Raw genomic sequence first — 20,230 nt, forward strand, 5'->3', positions numbered from 1 at the left:
TCCTTTGATTTCTTAAGTGCTGGACACATTTGAATGATGTGTCATTTACCTCAGGAAGAGGAAGTGGCAGCAACTAAACTACTAGTTTTAGGGTTTGGACTTTAAAAACCAACAAAGCCGCTCCCTCTGGTAGGAGCAGCACTTTGCAGGAACTCTCGGGGACAGCTGGCCGAACTCTGGAAGTCCCTGGGGCCGAACCCCCTTCGGTGGCCGCTGTAACTCTGAGATCTATGGTACCCGGAAAAGCGTGGGGATACAGGACGCAGGCAGCAGCCAATGACGGAGCAGGACGGGGCACTTGTGGGCATGCGTGGCGCCTGGGGGTGGTATTTCCGGCCTCTTCACGGTGGACGACTTTTGGCGTCAGGCTTGTTTACCCTGGGAGGTTAGAGAGTGCAGATTCCGGGTCGAGGTGACAAACGGACAAAACAGGAGAGGAGGCGACGTCTCTGTCGTGGACACTGCGGTCCATGGCTCCACGACGACGCGCCCGGTCTGCCCCGCGCCGGGGCCGGGACAGAGAATGCAGGCCTGATTTCCCGTTCCGCCCACAGAGTCTGTTGGCTACGGCCGCGCCCAGGGACCCGGCTGAGGTAAACGAGCGGCCCCCGGGCCCTCCCGGCCCGCCCTCCCAGCCTCCCCTCCCCCCCCCCCCGACCCTCCAGGCCCGAGCGCGGGGCGCCAGCTCGCGTCCCTGCGGCCCAGGTCCCGGTGTCCGGGCCCGGGAGGCGCTCGCGGGCGGGGTCCCCGCGTCTGAGCGCCGGCGTGTCGGGGTGCGGGAACGAACGGGCTGCAGGGGAGGGGCCGGCTGGTCTGCAGGGGGCCTGCGCCACCGGCGGGGCACGGCAGGTCTCGGTTGTTTCAGCGAACGCAAGGTGCAGCGGCGCCCGTGAGGCCTGTCACCTGGCTGCCTGAGCAGTCCATCCATGCTGGCGGTGTGCCAGGCGGTGTAACCCAGGTGTAAATAGATAGGCCCGATCTGGCTGCGGAGAGGACAGATTGCAGGGGTGGGGGGCAGAGGGGGCAGGGAGCGCAGGAGGGGGTGCCTGCGCCAGTGTATGTCATCGTTGACGGGCCAGAACGGTCACCGTGGATGTCAGAGAAGCGGGTGAATTTTGGCCCCGGGATCGAGAAGGGCCAAGGCAAATTTGGGGTGTTGCAGGTGACAGGAGAAAGGGAGGGGTCCCGGAATGCCTGGGGGCTTTGGTCCTTTGAAGTATAATCTGCCAGTTATTTGACGGGCAAAACTGAGTTTGTTTGAGAACCAAAGAGCACCGCAGTCTGGAACAAGCAAGCTGAGGCTGAACAGTAGGCCAGTCTGGAGGACGCGAGAGAGGTAGGCTTTTTTAAAGGGGAAGGGGCTAAGTTGGGAAGGCTGTTAAAATCTACAAGTCCCTGAGAGTAAACTGGGAATTGAAAGTATAGTGGCTTCCCGTTGGCGGAGCTGTGGGTGGGGCGGTCCCCAAAGCCTGCCTTTTCCCCTCTGGGCTAGTAGAGGAGGTAGTTTCCCAGTCCCCAAGTTCAAGTGTGTCGTCCTGTGGGGTCTGCACTGATCCTGGCGGTAGTGCGTGAGAGCTCCCCCAGCTGCGTCCTCCCGACTCCCTTTTAGTGAGGTTTCCCGTTATTAATTTTCAGCGGTCCTAGCCGCGGAAGGGGTGGACGCTCCCATCAGCTGGACGGAAGGTGTCAGTAGGTTGATTGTCCTTGGAGATCTCCCAAGTTGCTTGGACGTCGTTAAGTCTTAGATGTTCAGAGAGGCGTGAGTGACGTCATCCAGTGGGCAGCGGGACAGGAAAACCCGGGAAACCGGGGCAGGTTTCAGGATGGAAACTTTGAAAAGTGACGGCAGTAGTGTGGCCCCGGCGGAGGTTTGGATCACACTGAGCGGGGGTGCAGACTAGGGGGGCAATGCTATTAGTAGGTCAGAGGGCCTTAGTGAGGTGTGCTGAAGAGGGGTTCCCTGGCTCAGCGCCTGGTTGGGGCTGCTGGGCAGTGCGGGCACAGGCGAAGGAGAGAGAAAGATGTGGCAGATGGATGGGTGGGTAAGGCTTCCATGGCATGATGGGACAAGAGATGGCTGAGGACACCTAGGAGTAATTGCGGCAAGGTGGCAGGGAGTCGGGGCTGCCCTTTGTTCAGTGGTGTAGGGCTTCACCAGAACTTTGTGGTGCGCTTTTCTGGTGTCCGGGCCGTTTCACAGTCTTGCTGATGGATAAGGTGTGGGGCCAGTGTGGTCACTTGTGAGTCTCTGTGCCTGGCAGGGAGACCTTTAGGGCTGGGCTTTTCACAAAGGTTCAGTGCAGAGTGGAGGGTTGTGACTGTTGGAGGGACAGCATGGGCAGCACAGAAGTATTAGCGGGACTGGGAGTATCTGAAACGGCCACGTGGCTGTGGGTGTGTGTCCCTGAAGCCAGGCTCCCCGGCAGGCGAGGGGGACTTCTCGGCCGCATTTGAGGCTTTCCCTCTGGTGGGATCCATGAGAGTGCTGGGGTTGTAGTGGAACCTGTTTGAATTTGTCACACATCCTTTGGGTGTCATGTGACAGGTACCAGTGTAAGTCAAGGGGGCATCCTTTGGTGTGGGGCAGGAAGCTGTGGGGGCGCAACTGTGGGGTCTGAAGGTGTGAGGGAGATGCAGACTACAGGGTCATGTTCACTTGGAGAGGGAGTGTGAGTGTGAGCTTAGGGTCTCAGGGCCCTGGGATTGGAGACTGACTGGTCGAGGTGGGTCCATAATTGTCTGTGTTTGAGGGCACATTCGGGGAGACTCCACGGGAATTTCCAGGCAGAAAGGATGGCGCTTGGGGGGCCATACCCAGATTGGCCCCCGCAGATTGCATCTACGCACCCCTTGCCTGTTATTGCTGAGGACCGAACACAGTGATTGGTGGGATGGTGAGGAGACGGTGGCATTAATGCCACCAGGACCTGGTATTTATTCTGAGGTAGGAGCTGGGGTGGCTGGGGAGAATGGGGTGTATGTGTCAGGGTTTAGATTGTGGGTTCCCCGAGAGAGAATGTTCATGGTGCCATCTGTCCGTTTCATGACAGGGTGGTGTGACCTTCGAGGACATTGCCATCTACTTCTCCTGGAAGGAATGGAGACTTCTTGATGAGGCTCAGAGACGGCTGTACCATGATGTGATGCTGGAGAACTTTACGCTTATATCCTCCCTGGGTAAGGCCCTCACCCTCCCCAGTGACCTGGACTGGGCTCTGTATTCCCGCTTTAGCCCCCAGCTGCCCATTCCCTAGGGGATGCTTTGTACCTCTTGGGTGTGGACTGTGGGCCCTGCTTGCTCCCCCAGCTTCCGTGGTGGTTGCATTTGTTGCTAAGGCTGGGGTGTTGGTGTGCCCTTTTCTCTCCCCTGCCGTTCCAGTGCTCTCTGTGCCGAACCCTCATAGGGTAAAAGAGTAGTCAGTCAGTGACGCTAATGGATTGTGCCTTACTTACCCTCTGACCCACCGGGTCACTGTGTTGAGATCCATGCCTTCTCTATGGCCCCTGTTTTGATACCTTCTTTTGGCTGACATTTCCTTGCCTGCCTCTGCCGGAAATTGCAAGGATTGACTGGGTCGTACTTATGAGGACTATGGGCTACTTCTCAAGACTGTCTTGTATGCTTCTTCTGGTGGTGTTTACATCTCTTCTTCTACCTGCCCCCATCCCTTCCGTTTCGTTGAGGTATGAACTAACCAGGAAGATTCCATTTCGAAAGTGCATTACATGAGGATTTGATCTGCTTATACGTTAGGAAACTAGTTCCACATAGAAGGTAGTCAACACACAGATTAGTTGACATAATTACCTTTTGTGGTTAATGAGAAGCTTAATATCTACTCCCTTAGCAAATTCCAAGCGTACAGTACAGTATTCACAAGTGTAGTCAACATGCTGTTAGGTCCTTAGAACTTAGTTAGCTTTAAAAAAATTTTTTTAGTGTTTTTTATTTATTTTGAGAGAGAACGTGTGAGCGGGGGAGGGCCAGACTGAGGGAGGAAGACAAAATCTCAACTAGGCTTCATGCTTAGCATTGAGCCAAGGTGAGATCATGATCTGAGCCAAATCAGGAGGGGGATGTTTATCAGACTGGGCCACCCAGGCGCCCAGAACTTACTCATCTTATAAAGGGAAATGTGTTCCCCTGACCAGGATCTCTCCATTTCCCCCATTCCTTAGCTTTTAGCTTTCTACCTTCTGGGGGGTGTGATTTTTTTTTTTTTTTTTTTTTTTGAGAGAGCCAGCAGGGAATGGGCGAAGAAAGAGGGAGACAGGATCCCAAGTGGGCTCTGCTGACAGCAGGGAGCCTGATGCGGGGCTGTGCTCACGAACCCTGATATCTAGACTTGAGCCAAAGTCAGATGCTTAACCAACTGAGCCACCTAGGCACCCCTGATTTTTCTTTTTTTAAAGAATATCTATAAGTGATATCATACAGGATTTGGTTTTTGCTGTATGGCTTATTTGATTAGCATAATGTATTCCAGGTTCATCCATGTTGTGGCAAGTGGCAGTGTTGCCTTCTTTTTTTTATGACCTATTATTTACGTATGTGTGTGTCCTAAATGTTCTTTGTCACTGTATTCGTTTATTTTTAAAATACAATTTATTTATGTATTTTAGTGTTTTAAAAGTATGCTCCGTGCCCAAAGTGGAGCTTGAACTCTGAACCCTGAGATTAAGAGTCCTGTACCCCACCACTGAGCCTGCCAGGTGCCCCTTCTTTGTCACTTTAAACACTCACCACACTTAGGGGCGCCTGGTTAAGCCTCCAACTTCAGCTCACATCATGATCTCGCGGTCAGTGAGTTCAAGCCCCGCATCAGGTTCTGTGCTGACACCTTAGAGCCTGGAGCCTGCTTCAGATTCTGTGTTTCCCTCCGTCTCTGCCCCTCCCCAACTCACACTCTCTCTGTCTCATGAATAAATAAACCTTAAAGAAAACAACACTCACCACACTTCATGGTGTTTCCATATATCGGCTATTGTGAATAATACAGCGGTATGTGCAAGTGCAGGTCATTTGTGGAGTTTCTGATTTTGTTTCCTTGCGATACATACCTAGGAATGGCAACGGTGGACCATATGGTAGTTCTATTTTTAATTTTCTTGTGGGTCTTCCTTAATATTTTCCATAACTTGCCTATTTATATTCCCAGCAACAATGTTCAAGGGTTTTTCTTTCTCTACATCCTCACCAACATGCTACCTCTTGACTTTTTTTTCTTTTACTGTTTGTTTATTTCTGAGAGACACAGAGACAGAATGCAAGTGGGTTGGGGCAGAGAGAGAGGGAGGCACAGAATTTGAAGCAGGCTTGAGGCTCTGAGCTGTCAGCACAGAGCCTGACATGGGGCTCGAACTCACGAGCTGTGAGATCATGACCTGAGCCGAAGTCAGACGCCCAACCTACTGAGCCACGCAGGTGCCCCTCTTGTGTATTTCTTTGGCTCTGCTGCAACTTTTGAATTTTGTACAGTGGTACTTGTTTTTGCTTTTTGTCTATGCTTTTGATGTCACATTCAAAAACTCATTGACAGGAATTAACTTAGGATATTCCATATGTTTTTTCCTCGGAGTTTTAGGTTTTGATGTCCTGTGTTTAAGTCTTTATTCAATTTAGAGTTCATTTCCACAAGTGCTGGAAGATGGGGGTCCGGTTTCATTGTTTTGTCATTTGGATATTCAGATTCCCGAGAGGAGAGTATTCTTTCCCCAGTGTATTCTTGGCATAATTGTCAAGGATTAATGGATTGTAGATGTGTGGGTTTCCTTCCGGGCTCTTTATTCCGTTGCACTGGTCTGTTTTTATGCTTTAGTGCTGTTTTATGTTTTAGTAGCATATTGTTTTGATTACTACAGCTTCGTAATAGAGTTTGAAATCACAAATGTCTGCCTTCAGCTTGGAACTTCTTTCTCAAGAGTGCTTTGGCCTTGAGGATTTGGATAACTCGGTGCGAGTGTCCCCTGGAGCAGGCAGCTGGCGTCTCCTGCTCAGGGACTGCAGTAGCATCTGCCCTGTGGTTGATAGAGATGCCCCAGCTCGTTTCCTACCCATCTCCACGTGTCTCTGATAATAGTCTCAGCCATCCTTTCTTTGTGCTTCTGCTCTCTTTTATGCTGCACAGTATAGTAGTCCGTCTTAATTGGGCCCTTGAGCCCTATGAGTCTAAAGTCATTCATAGACAGCTGTTGAATTGACTTTTGTTGGTGTGAAAGATGGCATCTCCTATTCTACAGTCCTGCCAACATCAGTCACATAGGATACTTTTCTGAGTCTGTTGTGTGCAGGGCAGCTCTGGAATACCCCTGGCCATCTACTTTTTTTCCTACATTATTTCTACCCTCCCTGTGCCCTGTAGTTGCTCACTTAGCGCTTACAGGAAAAGAGTATTCTGTGTAGCATAGGATGGACATGATGCAGACATGACCATGTGGCTTCACAGGGGGACCATTTCCAGTGAATGGCAGCCAGGGAAGCTGTGATATCAGGACTCTGTTCAGCTCACACTAGGCAGCTGTGTTCAACCAGACTTTGGTGCCATTGTCAAAGGCCACACCTCGTTCCTGTCTTTCCTTCTTCACTGTTGAGAGTTTGTGTACTTGTGGGTTCTACTCCTTTGGTAGTCCTGTGACTTCCAGGGCAGGGGTAATTGCTGTTTCTTGGGCCTCCGCATCCCACCCATTTCTCTTGCTGGACTTTCTGTTTACCGTAATACTCACCCCTGAACATTTTGCCATGGGATGTTCAGTGTCCTTAAACTGACCGTGAATAGCAGCAAATGTCTTGTGAATGGATTTTCTCACACTCTTCTGTTCAGCGAAACATCAGCAGCCAGAAAGGTCCTATACAAAGCTGTGGGAAGAGATGTAAGGTTTAGATTCCGGCTCTGTTCCTTGTGTCACATCCTAAATTTGTATCCTTCTAGTGAGCGGTCCACAATGCTTTGACTTTAGGGGCCCAGTAACGCAGAGCAGGCACTCCTTCACCTGAATTCCAACTCCACTGTCTGGAACAGCATCTATTCAACTTGTGCCTACACGAGACAGGTGCATATGTGTAACGGGCTTACCCTTCCCTGTAGTCACCACGTATTTCATGAGAGTTTCTTTGCGTTCAGGTTGCTGCTGTGGAGCAGAAGATGCGGAGGCACCCCTTGAACAGAGCGTTTCTGTAGGTGTGTCACAGGCCAGCACGCCCAAGGCAGCTCTGTCTTCCCGGAAGACCCACCCCTGTGAGATGTGCGGTCCGGTCTTGAGAGATGTTTTCCGCCTGGGTGAGCACCAGGGAAAACCAAGCAGCAAGAAACTGTTGAGGTGTGGGGCATGTGGAAAACGATTTTACTTCAGCGTAAACTTTCAGCAGCAGCCGGACCAGCATATGGGAGAGAAACCATTCAGAAGTAGTGTGGACACGGCCTCTTTTGTGAAGGAATATGGATTCCATGATTTAGAAAAGCGCTTTACATGTATAGAGGTTCAGAAGGATTTCATGCCTGGCTCAGGGCATCTGCAGCAAGAGGCCACTCATACTGGAGAAAAGCCAAACACAATCAGCCAGTGCAGGGAAACTTTACAGAGTAGTCAAGGTCATTACACTTGGGGAGAATGCAAGGAAGCCTTTGGTCCCGAGCATACACCTGTTCAGGATCAGGGTATGCAGCCTGGACGACCGTGTTATGTGTGCAGTGAATGTGGGAAAACATTCAGGTACAAATCTTTATTGACTATCCACCAGAGATTCCATACTGCAGAAGGACATCAGGAGTTTGGTACAGGTAGAAAATCCATTAGGCAAAGGTCTGTCCTTAGTCAAAATGGAAGGGCTCACACTGGGTCTAGGCAGTACACGTGCAGCAAATGTGGGAAATCCATAAGCCACAAATCTGTGCTTCTTCATCCCCAGAGAGGGCACAGTGGAGAAAATGTTTATGTTTGCAGTGGATGTTCAAAATCCTTTAGCCATAGTTCAGTTTTAATTAGTCACAGGGTTCAACCTAGAAAAAGGCCTTATAAGTGTGGTGACTGTGGAAAATGTTTTACCTCTATGTCTATTCTCAGTTATCATCAGAGAACTCACAGAGGGGAAAAACCTTATCAGTGCATGGAATGTGGGAAGTCTTATATCTCCAGTACTGGCCTCCGTTATCATCGCAGGGTTCACACTAGAGAAAGGCCTTATAAGTGCCATGAATGTGGCAAATCTTTTTTCTCTACTTCTGACCTCCATTATCATCACAGAGGTCACAGTACAGAAAAGCCTTATCAGTGCAATGTATGTGGCAAGTCCTTTCTCCGAAGAAACGTCCTCAATGCACACATAAAAATTCACTCAAGTGAAAGGCCTTATAAGTGTAATGAATGTGGGAAATCTTTTAAGTGTAAGGCGACATTCATTAAACACCAGAGAGTTCACACAGGAGAAAGACCTTATGAATGCAGTGATTGTGGAAAATCATTTAGTACAAGTTCTGTCCTTCGTTCTCACCAGAGAATTCACACTGGGGAAAGGCCTTATGAATGTAGGGAATGTGGGAAATCTTTTACCACTAGTTTTGTCCTCCATAATCACCAGAGAGTTCACACTGGAGAGAGGCCTTATGAATGCAGTGAATGCGGCAAATCTTTTACTGCTAGTTCTGCCCTCCACTATCACCAGAGAGTTCACACTGGAGAGAAGCCTTATGAGTGTAGTGAATGTGGCAAATCTTTTACCACTAGTTCTGCCCTTCAGTGTCATCAGAGAGTTCACACTGGAGAAAGGCCTTATGAGTGCAGTGAATGTGGGAAATCTTTTACCACTAGTTCTGTCCTCCATGAACACCGGAGAGTTCACACTGGAGAAAGGCCTTATGAGTGCAGTAAATGTGGGAAATCATTTACTGCTACCTCTGCCCTCCGTTATCACCAGAGAGTTCACACTACAGAGAGGCCTTACGAGTGCAGTGAATGTGGCAAATCTTTTTTCTCTGGGTCTGATCTCCAGTGTCACCAGAGACTTCACACTGGAGAAAGGCCTTATAAATGCAGTGAATGTGGCAAATCCTTTCTCCGAAGAAACAGCCTCAATGTACACATAAAACTTCACTCAGGTGAAAGGCCTTATAAATGTAATGAATGTGGGAAATCTCTGAACTATAAGTCGACATTCATTCAACACCAGAGAATTCACACAGGAGAAAAGCCTTACCTATGCAATGAATGTGGAATGTCTTTTAGTCATAGTCGTGCCCTACGGATTCATCGTCACTGTCACCTTGAAAGAAGTCCTTATGAGTGTAGTCAGTGTGGGAAATCTTTTACTTCTAATTCTTCCTTCATGTCACACCAGAGAATTCACACTGGAGAAAAGCCTTACGAGTGCAGTGAATGTGGGAAGGCTTTCACTGCTCGTTCTCTCCTCCGTTCTCACCAGATTGTTCATACTGAAGAAAAGCCTTATGAATGCAGTGAATGTGGCAAGTCCTTTCCCCGAAAAACTACGCTCAATGCACACATAAAGGTTCACTCAGCTGAACGGCCTTATAAGTGTAATGAATGCGGGAAATCATTGAAGTATAGATCCACATTCATAAAACACCAGAGAATTCACACAGGAGAAAGGCCTTATGAGTGCAGTGAATGTGGGAAGGCTTTTATCAGTCATCCAGCTCTTATTTATCACCGCAAGAGTGCACACAGGAGAAAGGCCTTAGGAGTGCTCTGAATCTGGAAAACCTTTCAGCTAAATCTCCAGACTTACTCAACATGAGAAAGTACACAGTAAAAAATGTCTTTATTGGTGACATGATGACCTGAATGCTCATGTTCACTAAAATTTCTATGTTGAATACCCATTCTGATGGAATAGTATTAACAGGTGATATCTTTGGGAGGTATTTCAGTTGAGAATGGTCAGAAGTGTGGAACACTCATGAGTGGGGTTAATATCATAATATCTCTAAAGCAAGTTTCCTTCCCCTATCAGTCATGTGAGGACCCTTGAGAAGATGATCTATAAATCAGGAAGCTGGTGCACCAGTCACAGACCCAGGCCATATGCGGAATGGTAGGTCAGATATACAGCCTCTACAACTGGGAAACTTCTTGTTTGTTTACAAGCCCCCTCCTTTGTGATATTTTGTTAGAGCAGCCTGAGCTGAGACAAATATGAAGAATATGGATAATCTTTTGACCAAAGATAGAGTTTTGAAATCCGAATTCACCTTGGATCAGGGCCTCATGGGTGAGGTACATGACCATTCCTTTAGTCCAGTGATCTGTCTTCATTCCACGCTCGGAGGTCACACTGCAGAAAGAATTTAAAGTAGCAGAGAAGGTGATGTTTCCTTGCTTCGTGTAATCACAGTGGAGGAGAACCGTTTGCGAGGCAGACACCTACCTGAGTTGAACTTTGTTCACCTGAATGTCCAGAGGGGAGTGGCTTACCATAATTTGAAGCTATTTCAGAAAAATACAGAAGCTGCGTTGTGCTTTTGCTGTGTTTGGAGTCCTTGCTCGATTGAAATCACTGCCAGTTTCTGTAGCAAAAGTCACTTCACCCCTGCCACTTGCCAGGTTCGCATCATGTGTATCAGCCACCACCCACCGTGCTCAAGCATGCTGACCTCTGCGCTTTGTCATTGGCGACGGACATTGTGGGTAATTGGAACTCCTTGTTCCCTTCTAAGTCAGGACGTGGATGTGACCCAGTGTTGACCCTCCTACCTGAACTGAGTTTGGGGTGGTGTCTTGCAGAGAGGCTGAGTCTCTTAGGACGTTGTTGGTCTCCTGATGTTTGTGATCAATGTGTGCAGCACCCAAGTCGCCAGCACAGGAATTTGGTGCCACGTTTTGCTCTGGTTTATGCATTAATAAATGCCTTTTTTGTTTAATTACCTTTAACCTTATGTGTTGTATTCACTCAAAGGGGTTCTTTGAGAGCAGAATTGGCGTCTGCCAGCATGAAGAAGTGAACAGATTTCATTGCATCCCAAACTTACTGTGTCTTGGATAATTGTAAATAAAAAAATAACTACGACACATACTGTGCAGCTTGGATGTGAATTCGCATTGTGACCCAACACCTTTGTTGTGGGCTGAATCGTGTACCCCAAATTCCTGTGTTTAAGTTGTGACCTCCAGTATGTCAGAATGTGACTGTAGTTAGACATAGCATGTTTCATGAAAATGAGGTTGAAGTTTAATGAGAATGAGGTTATTAGGATGGAGTCTTAGTACTCTTAGTATGACTGCTGTCCTTAGAAAACAAGGAGCTGAGAATAGTGGTACGGAATGATGACCATTTGAAGACCGAGAAATCCCCATCTCCAAGCCAAGGAGAGAGGCCTCAGAAGAAACTGGCCCTGCTGATACCTTATGTCCAATTTCTAGACTCCAGATTTGTGTGGAAGTAAATTTCTGTTGTCTAATCACCTCGTGTGTCGGACACCGTTATGGCAGTTCTGGATAATACAGCCCCCTGTGTTGTATATCTGGCTTCTGTGGTGGATGCCGGCAATTTTCCCGTGCTCAGAGGTCACCCTGAAGAGGAAGCATCTCCAGTGGGTATGAAACCATCTCCAGTGGTTGTGGAGACAACATGAATATTTTGCTTGTCCACAGCTGATACCACATACTGCCAGGCACTATTGAGTGGAATACCTACCCCAAATGCTTCAAAGGAGGCATGTGACCTGATGCACACTATTCATGTGTTACACCACAGGGGCAAGGGAACTGTAATTGGTAATCTAGAATATAGGGTAATGAGGGAATAGAGGAGACATCAGCCACTTAGTGGAGTGTATCTCTTATAAATATGTATCCACGGGTGTTCTAGTGACTGGGCAGGATCAGTGTGTACAGAAATTCTTCACTATAGACAGATGTGTCCTGTGTCCAAGAGGTCACTGTCATAAAATAATCCAAAGGTGTCTGAACTCGCATATCCTCTCTGGTGTTTACGTCTCAAGGCCATCGTGCGAGAGAGGAAGAGGATACAAGACAAGGGTGGTTTCATAGTCCAGAGAGGTAGCTTTTTTGACACACCTAGCCAGCATTGTTGTTGGTACCAGCTGTGCCTGTGGCAGATGCTTGTTCTGAAACATTCACCTCCCAAGTAGTCTTCCAGGTACTCCCCAGCCTCCTTGGCTGTAAAAACTGGTCGTCCTGGAGTTGGTGGTGCAGGGACCGACTCCTCTTATGGGTGCCAAAGTCACGCTTCTGTCCCTGAGTCCGTAAATAAACCATTTCTCCTCAAGCTGGACTTCTCAACCTTTTCCCTTGCTTAAGGTTTGGAGGTCATTTTGCGTATACGTCCCTTCCAGGCAATACTACTATTTTCTTCTCTGGAAGTATACCACTATTTACCCATTCATCTGTTTGGACCATTTGGGTTACTTAGAGTTTTGGCGTTTGTTAACAAAGTGCTCTCTCAAAATTTTCATTACCGTTCTCTATGTGGATAGAGGTTTCCTTTCTCTTGTGGTGTGACTCAAAGCACAATGCCCCTCACAGGTAGGTTAGTGCTAATATTTTTAAGAAACTGCCCAAATGTGATTTAAACTTCAGTTCTGCATTCCCACCAGCATGTATGAGAGTTCCAGTGCCTCCAGTCCCTGCCACTACTTGAAAGTGCCAGTCTGTAATGTCAGCCCATTTCATAAGTGTGTAGTGCTGTTGCCATTGCATTTCCTAGGGGTGTTGATTTTGAGTATTTTTTCGTGTGTTTATGTACCACCTGTCTATCTCCTTCGGTACAATTTCTGTTCATATCGTTTGCCCATTATCTTTCCGATGAGTTATGGCTATTTCCATTTTCATTTACAAATAAGAAACGCATACGACAATGGTATGTATTCTAATTTTCCTCATTCTTAAATGGTGTGACATTTTGCTGTATGGAGTCATAGTAACAGTGTTAGGCTATTTCTTCACTATTTTCACTCAGCTGCTTTTGTGTCCTGCACACGTGACGGCCCAGAACACCATACATGTGTAAGTTTAGTGTGCATTCTTACCATTATGTCTTCACTTTCTTACATCCAGGCATTCAGAAATACAAAACTGCAGCCCTGCTTTGTAGTGCTTGCCAATTTCCAAAGTGTAAATTCTCCCATCACGAGAGCGGGATATGCTGGGAGAAGGCGCTGAAAAATTCCACTTGGGTGTTTGGTGGAAGACTAAACTTTGGCGTGTGCAGGAGACTTTACAATCCCAGGCAGACGGGAGCTGGGGTGGGGGTGGAGGCGGGGGTGCTGTGAGCCAGCTGCAGGTCTGCACAAGCCTCAGGAGAAGATGTTAATCCTGATTGGCCAGAGGGGAGGGACCTCCCTAAACACCCTGATGGGTGCGTGAAAATATGGCTGGCCTCACCTTAGTGGTGACCAGGTTGTCGGGCAAACCCGCTGGGTTCAGATTGCTTCCTCGGATCCCACCCAGTACCTTGGAAGGATTTCTCACCCTCTAGTGATCACCTCCATGTGATGTAACTCTTTCTTTCTGTAATAGTTGAGCGCATTCCCCAAAGATGAATGCCTTTGGTGCATCTCACCCTGAATCTAGGTTGCCTTACCAGCCCTCCCACTCAGGGGAAGACTGCTGGCCGGGGCACTGCGGCCATTTCTGGCTTCCCCCTCTCCAGGGAGGACTGGGAGCCAGTGGGGCAGGCAGAGGAGGGCGACACTCCCAGAAGGAGAGGTCAGCGGCCTTAGTGTAGGAACCCGCTGAGACCTTTTTCCTCGGACCCACACGTGACGGTGGTGTCATCTCAGAGGGGCCTGCAGGGAGAAGGGGCCTGCAGGGAGAAAAATTTGCTGGGTCGCAGGTCAGGAGTGGCACAGGGACAGGGGAGGAAAATGGCACCCCCCGGAGGTGACTTTGGAAGGACCTGCTGGGTTGAGTCCCCATTTGTCCTGTGGAGTTCAAGGTCCCACTGTGGATCCTTAATGCAATGCGTTGCCCTGAGCCCTGGCCATTCTTGACCCGGGAGGTGCCTGAGGGACACAGCCCAGTCCACAGGTGAGTTCTTGATTCCTTTCCACGTGCACAATTGTGACCACTCTGGCAGCTCCTCGGGGTGACGGGGTGTGACATTTGGGCTAAACTGATTGGATTAGGTTGTCCAAGATTATGTAAAGGAAAAAACTTCAGGCACAGGTTGGTCAACAAATTATGAGTTTGTTGTACTGTGGGGTACAGGGATGTAAGAGCACCAAGCCTGGGGATCCCAAGTGGACTAGGTTTGGCTGCTCAGCGGTGACAAAATCCCAAGACAGAGGAACGAGTTGGGGGTGAATCTCTTTCAGGGAGGCTAACATAGGGAACACAGTGGACTAAATTCTCAAAGACTGATTCCAAAGTGGTGAAAACACTTCTAGGTTTATAGAAGAAAAATGTCAGCAAAGGTGGGTGGGTACCTGCAGGGAGGCAGTGAGTCAAGTAGATCATTGTCATGGAGTCACTCACGGGTGGGGTCTTGCTGTTCAGGGCACTCTTTATTGCTTGAAGGGGTCGTTTTGGTTCTCATCTGGGAACGCTTGCCATCAGGGTCTTCCTTAGCCAAGAGACAAGCTGGAAGGAACCCAACGAGAAAGTTTGAAGTCAAAATAGAGGCAACTGAGGTCCTCTTTCAGTACTAACAAAAATAGTATGTAGGGGTGCAGCCACCTCAAACCCTATGGCCAATCCAGTCATCTTGAAGGTTTGCCGAGCATCCTTCGTCCCCATGATTTCTCTGCGGATGTTTCTCTGTAGATCAGGCATTCTCTCCTAGAAGAGTAGAGCAGTTCTGCATGCCACAACACAAAGCAGACCCTCTTGCACAACCCCTAGGCACTGGGGAACCAGAAACTGTTGTAAAACCTTTGAGCACTGAGATAACATCCATAGCTAGCACCAGAAGAGTCTGCATGTAGTCAAGAGATGCTCCAGACCGCTGTGCTCCCTTTTCTGGTTAACTGCCCTCAACTGCTTTAAAAACCCTTGGGGGAGGCAGAGACCTGGGAGTTGGCCTGTGTACAAAAGTCCACCTTCTCCCCGGGTGGCCAGCCGCCTGAATGAGCTCATGTTTCTTTCCATTGAACACTTGTCTCTTGAGTATTGGGTTTTCGAGCAGTGGGCAGCAGAACTTGAGTTTTGGTAATGTAGGAATGTATTTGAACATAGATACACAGATATGCATGCAAGTGCCAAAGCAGTTGGATACCAGTACGGTAATAGGATACCAGTACGGTATGCAAATACCGTTTTTCTGTATGAGGGAGAGTGATTGAAGGCTTTTCACTTTGTATGTTCATAAAGGAGTAGTAATCCATTAATAAACAATAGAAAATCAGCTATTGTAGACCTTACTTTTTAGTGAAGGAAACATTTGTGTGCTGGTAAATTTTGCAGGCTTGGTTCTCAAATCCTGCAGCCTTAGAGAAGATTCATGTTAAACACAAGCACATTGGGTTTACTGTCTTTAGGAACAAGTAAGTGGAGGGAATGCTTAACTCTGTGTCTATTTCACCCGGAGACTTCTTAAAACACCGCTCTTTAGTGGCGCCTGCATGGCTCAGTTGGTTGAGCATCTGACTTAGGCTCAAGTCATGATCTCATGGTTTGTGAGTTTGAGGCCTGCATTGGGCTCTCCGCTCTCAGCGCAGAGCCCACTTTGGACCTTCTGCTTCTCCCCCACTCACACTCTCTTTCTCAATAATAAATAAACCTCAAAACAAAACAAAACAAACAAAAGCACTGCTTCTTGGAATCACGTGGAAAGTGTCTGAGTCAGTCAGTCTAGGGTATAGGCTGAGAATGAGCATTTCTAGTGAGTTGTGAGGTGATGCCAATGGACAAGGTCAGTGCAGAGATGAAACTGTGAGAACAAGCATTTAGGGAGGGCCAGGCTCCCTCCCTCCAGGCTGCAGTACCTGCGGACTGTAGCTCTGTAGACTCAGAGGACAGCAGAATACTTTTTTCCTCCAAGTATTTATTTAAATTCCAGCTAGTTAACATACAGTGCAGTATTAGTTTCAGGTGTAGAATTTAGTGATTCATTACTTACAACAACTGGTGCTCATCACGACAAGTGCACCCCTTGATAGCCATCACCTGTTAACACATCCCCCGCCCACCCACCTATCCTCAAGTAACCCTGCGTTTGTTCTCTATAGTTAAGAATCTGTTTCTTGGGGAGCCTGGGTGGCTTCGTTGGTTAAGCATCCAGAACTTGATTTCAGCTTATGTTGTGATCTCACAGTTCGTGGGTCGATCCCCGGATCAGACTCTTCACTGATACACAGAGCCTGCTTGGGATTCTGTCGCCCTCTCTCTCTGCTCCTCCTGCCCCCTCAAAAAAAAAACCAAAAAGCAAAAAGCACCTAACAAGAGTCTATTTCTTGCTTGCCTCTCTCCTCACCGCCCCACCCCCACCCCCCCCGCCCCATGTTCATTTGTGTTGTTTCTTAAGTTTCACATATGAGTGAAGTCCTATGGGATTTGTGTTTCTCTGACTGACTCATTGCACTTAGCATCATATTCTCTGGCTCCATCCATGTCGTTGCAAAGGCAAGATTGCATTCTTTTTGGTGGCTGAGTAGTATTCCATTATGTATATGTATATGTATATGTATATGTATATGTATACACACACACATATATATACATGTATATGTATATGCACAAACACATATATGTACATATACACATATACACACACGTATATACATATATATGTATATACACACCTACATACACACACACATACATACATATATACACTCATACACCTACCACATCTTTATCCATTCAACAGTCGATGGAAATCTGGTCTCTTTCCCTAATTTTGCTATTGTTGATAGTGCTGGTATGAACATCGGGGGTGCGTGTATTCCTTTGCCTCAATATTTTTGTATCCTTTGGGTCAGTACCTAGTAGTGCAATTACTGGATTGTAGGGTAGTAGCATTTTTCACTTTTTGAGGAACCTCCCTCCATACTGTTTTGCGGAGTGGCTGCAGCAGTTTCCATTCCCACCAACATAAGAGGGTTACCCTCTTTCTGCATCCTCACCAGTATCTGTTGTCTCCTGTGATGTTAACTGTAGCCATTGTGAGTTGTGTGACATGGTATCTCATTGTAGTTTTGGTTTGCATTTCCCTGATGATGAGTGACGTTGTGTATCTTTTCATGTGTGTGTTAGCCATGTGTATATCTTCTTTGGAAACATGTCTGTTCGTGTCTTCTGCCCATTTCTTAAGTAAATTATTTGTTTTTTGGGTGTTGAATGTTGTAAGTTGTTTATAAATTGTGGATATTAACCCTTTCTCAGGTATGTCATTTGAAAATATCTTCTCCCGTTCTGTAGGATGCTTTTTAGTTTTGTTTGTTGTTTTCTTTGCCAATAAACTATTCCAATAGTTTACTTTAGCTTTTATTTCCCTTGCCTCAGGACGTATCTAGTAAGAACTCGTTAAGGCCAATTTCAAAGAGGTTCCTGCCTGTGTTCTCTAGGCTTTCATGGTTTCTTCTCTCACATTTAGGGCTTTCATCCACTAAAAATTTATTTTTATTTTTATTTACTTAGAGAAGGAGAGTATGCATGTGCATGCCTGCACGAGAGGGGGAGGGGATAAGAGGGAGGGAGAGAGAGAATCCCAAGTGGGCTCCATGCTGGCATTACAGAGCCGGATGTGGGGCTTGAACTCACAAACCGTGAGATCGTGATCTGAGCCAAAATCAAGAGTTGGACGCTTAACCGACTGAGTCATCCAGGCACCCTTCTTTCATCCATTTTGAATTTACTTTTTGTGTATGGTGTGAGAAAGTGGTCCAGTTTGATTCTTTTGCATGTTCCTATCCAGTTTTCCCAGCACCTTTTGTTGAAGAGACTGTCTTTTTTCTATTAGATATTCTTTCCTGGTTTGTCGGGCATTATTTGACCATATAGGTGTGGGTTCATTTCCGGGTTTTCTACTCTGTTGCATTGATCTATGTTTCTTGTTTTTGTGCAAGTACCATACTGTGTTGATCACTACCGCTTTGTAATATAACTTGAATTCTGGAATTGTGATGCCTCCAGCTTTGATTTTCTTTTTTAGGATTGCTTTGGACATTTGGGATCTTTTGTGTTTCCATACAAATTTTTGCATTGTTTGTTCTAGCTGTGTGAAAACTGCTGGTCGTATATTGATAGGGATCGCGTTAAATGTGTAAATGGCCTTGGGTAATATAGGCATTCTAACAATATTTGTTCTTCCAACCCATGAACACATAATGTGCTTCCATTTGTTTGTGTCATCTTCAATTTCTTTCATAAGTGCTCTATAGTTTTCAGAGTACAGATTTTTTTACCTCTTTGTTTAGGTTTACTCCTAGGTATCTTACGGTTTTTGTTGGCAATTGTAAAAGAGATCGATTCCTTGATTTCTCTTTCAGCTGTTTTTTTATTGGCATATAGAAATGGAACAGAGTTCTGTACATTGCTTTTGTATCCTGGAACTTTACTGAATTCAGGTATCAGTTCTAGCAATTCTTTGGTGGACTCATTCAGGTTTTCCACATGGAGCATCATGTCATCTGCAAATAGTATACTTTTGACTTCTTCCTTGCCAATTTGGGTGCCTTTTATTTCTTTTTGTTGTCTGATTGCTGAAGCAAGGACTTCTGGTACAATGTTAAATAACAATGGTGGGAGTGGCCATCCCTGTCTTGTTCCTGACTGTAGAGGAAGAGCTCATTTTTCCCCACTGAGGATTATATTAGCCTTGGCTCTTTTATATTTGGCCTTTTGATGTTGAGATATGTTCCCTCTATTCGTACTTTAGAGGGTTTTTCTCAAGCATGGATGCTGTACTTTGTTGAGTGTTTTTTCTGCATCTATTGAGAGGATCCTATTGTTCTTACCCTTTGTCGTTGGTGGTGTTACTGTTGTTGTTGTTGTTGTTGTTAATGTGGTGTATCACATTGATTGATTTGTGAATATCGAATCACCTTTGCAACCCTGGAATAAATCCTCTGTTCATGGTGAATGATTCTTTTAACATGCTGTTTGATTTGATTTGCTACTGTTTTGTTGAGAAATTTCTCATCCATGTTAATCGGGGATATTGCCTGTAATTATTTTTTCTAGTGTGGTCTTTGTCTGGTTCTCAGATCAAGGTAATTCTGGTGTCATAGAATTGGTTTGGAAGTTTTCCTTCCATTTCCATTTTTTGGAATAGTTTGAAAAGAATAGGTATTAACTCTTCTTTAAAATTTGGGAAGCCATGTGGCCCTAAGAGATTTATTGTTGGGAGATTTTTGACTACTGGTGCAATTTCTTTGCTGGTTATCAGTCTGTTCAGATTTTCTATTTTTTCCTGTTTCGGTTTTGGTAGTTCATATGTTTCTAGGTTTTTTTTCATTTCTTCAAGATTACCTGGTGTGATGGTATATTCTTTTTCATAATATTCTCTTATATTTGTATTTCTGGGCTGTTGGTTGTGATCTCTCCTCTCCCATTTGTGATTTCATTTATTTGAGTGCTTTCTCTTTTCTTTTTCATAAGTCTCACTAGGTGTTTATCCCTTTTATTGTGTCTTTCAAAGAAGAAGTTCCTGGTTTCATTGATCTGTTCTTCTATATTCGTTTTCATTTTTGTTTTTGTTTGCTTGTTTGTCTCTATGTCACTTATTTCGGGTCCAATCTTTATTATTTCCCTTCTGCTGGCTTTAGGCTTCGTTTGTTCTTTTTCTAGCTGCTTTAGGGATAAGGTTATGTTTGCCTTTCTTCTTTTTGAGGTGGGCCTGTATTGCCATATACTTATCTCTTAGGACCCCTTTTGCTGCATCCCAAAGTTTAAAAAACTTCTTTCTTAATGTTTATTTTTGAGAGGGGGGGATGGGAAGGGCAGAGAGAGAAGGAGACACAGAATCCAAAGCAGGCTTCAAGCTCTGAGCTGTCAGCACAGATCCTGACACAGGGCTCGAACTCACAAGCCATGACATGATGACTGAGCCCAAGTCAGACGCCTAACCGACTGAGCTACCCAGGCACCCCGCATCCCAAAGGTTTTGTACCATCATATTTTCATTTTCATTTTCATTTGTTTCCATGAATTTTTTATCTTTCATTTCCTGGTTGACTCATTGCTACTTTAGTAGGATATACTTTAGTCTCCACGTATTTATGGTGTTTCCAAATTGTTTCTTGTGGCTGACCTGAAGTTTCATAGTGTCATGGTGGGAAATATGCATCACGTAATCTCAATCTTTTTGTACTTGTTG

At 46.3% G+C, this 20,230-nt stretch overlaps 1 protein-coding gene across 2 annotated transcripts; it reads left to right on the top strand.

Annotated features, from left to right (window-relative positions):
* Positions 1 to 344: 344 nt before the first annotated feature.
* LOC125152389 (zinc finger protein 345-like) lies at positions 345 to 11,024 on the top strand. Of its 2 annotated transcripts, none has more exons than XM_047834200.1 (3): positions 345 to 593; positions 3,051 to 3,177; positions 7,122 to 11,024. In XM_047834200.1, the coding sequence occupies exons 1-3, from the start codon at positions 471 to 473 to the stop codon at positions 9,704 to 9,706; spliced, it is 2,835 nt and encodes a 944-aa protein (XP_047690156.1). In that variant the 5' UTR covers positions 345 to 470; the 3' UTR covers positions 9,707 to 11,024. The 2 variants fall into 2 exon arrangements, with proteins under 2 accessions (XP_047690156.1, XP_047690157.1); XM_047834201.1 differs by lacking the exon at positions 345 to 593 and adding an exon at positions 1,037 to 1,336.
* Positions 11,025 to 20,230: the final 9,206 nt, after the last annotated feature.

This window comes from Prionailurus viverrinus, chromosome E2 (genome assembly GCF_022837055.1).
Source record: "Prionailurus viverrinus isolate Anna chromosome E2, UM_Priviv_1.0, whole genome shotgun sequence".
Lineage (NCBI taxonomy): Eukaryota > Metazoa > Chordata > Mammalia > Carnivora > Felidae > Prionailurus > Prionailurus viverrinus.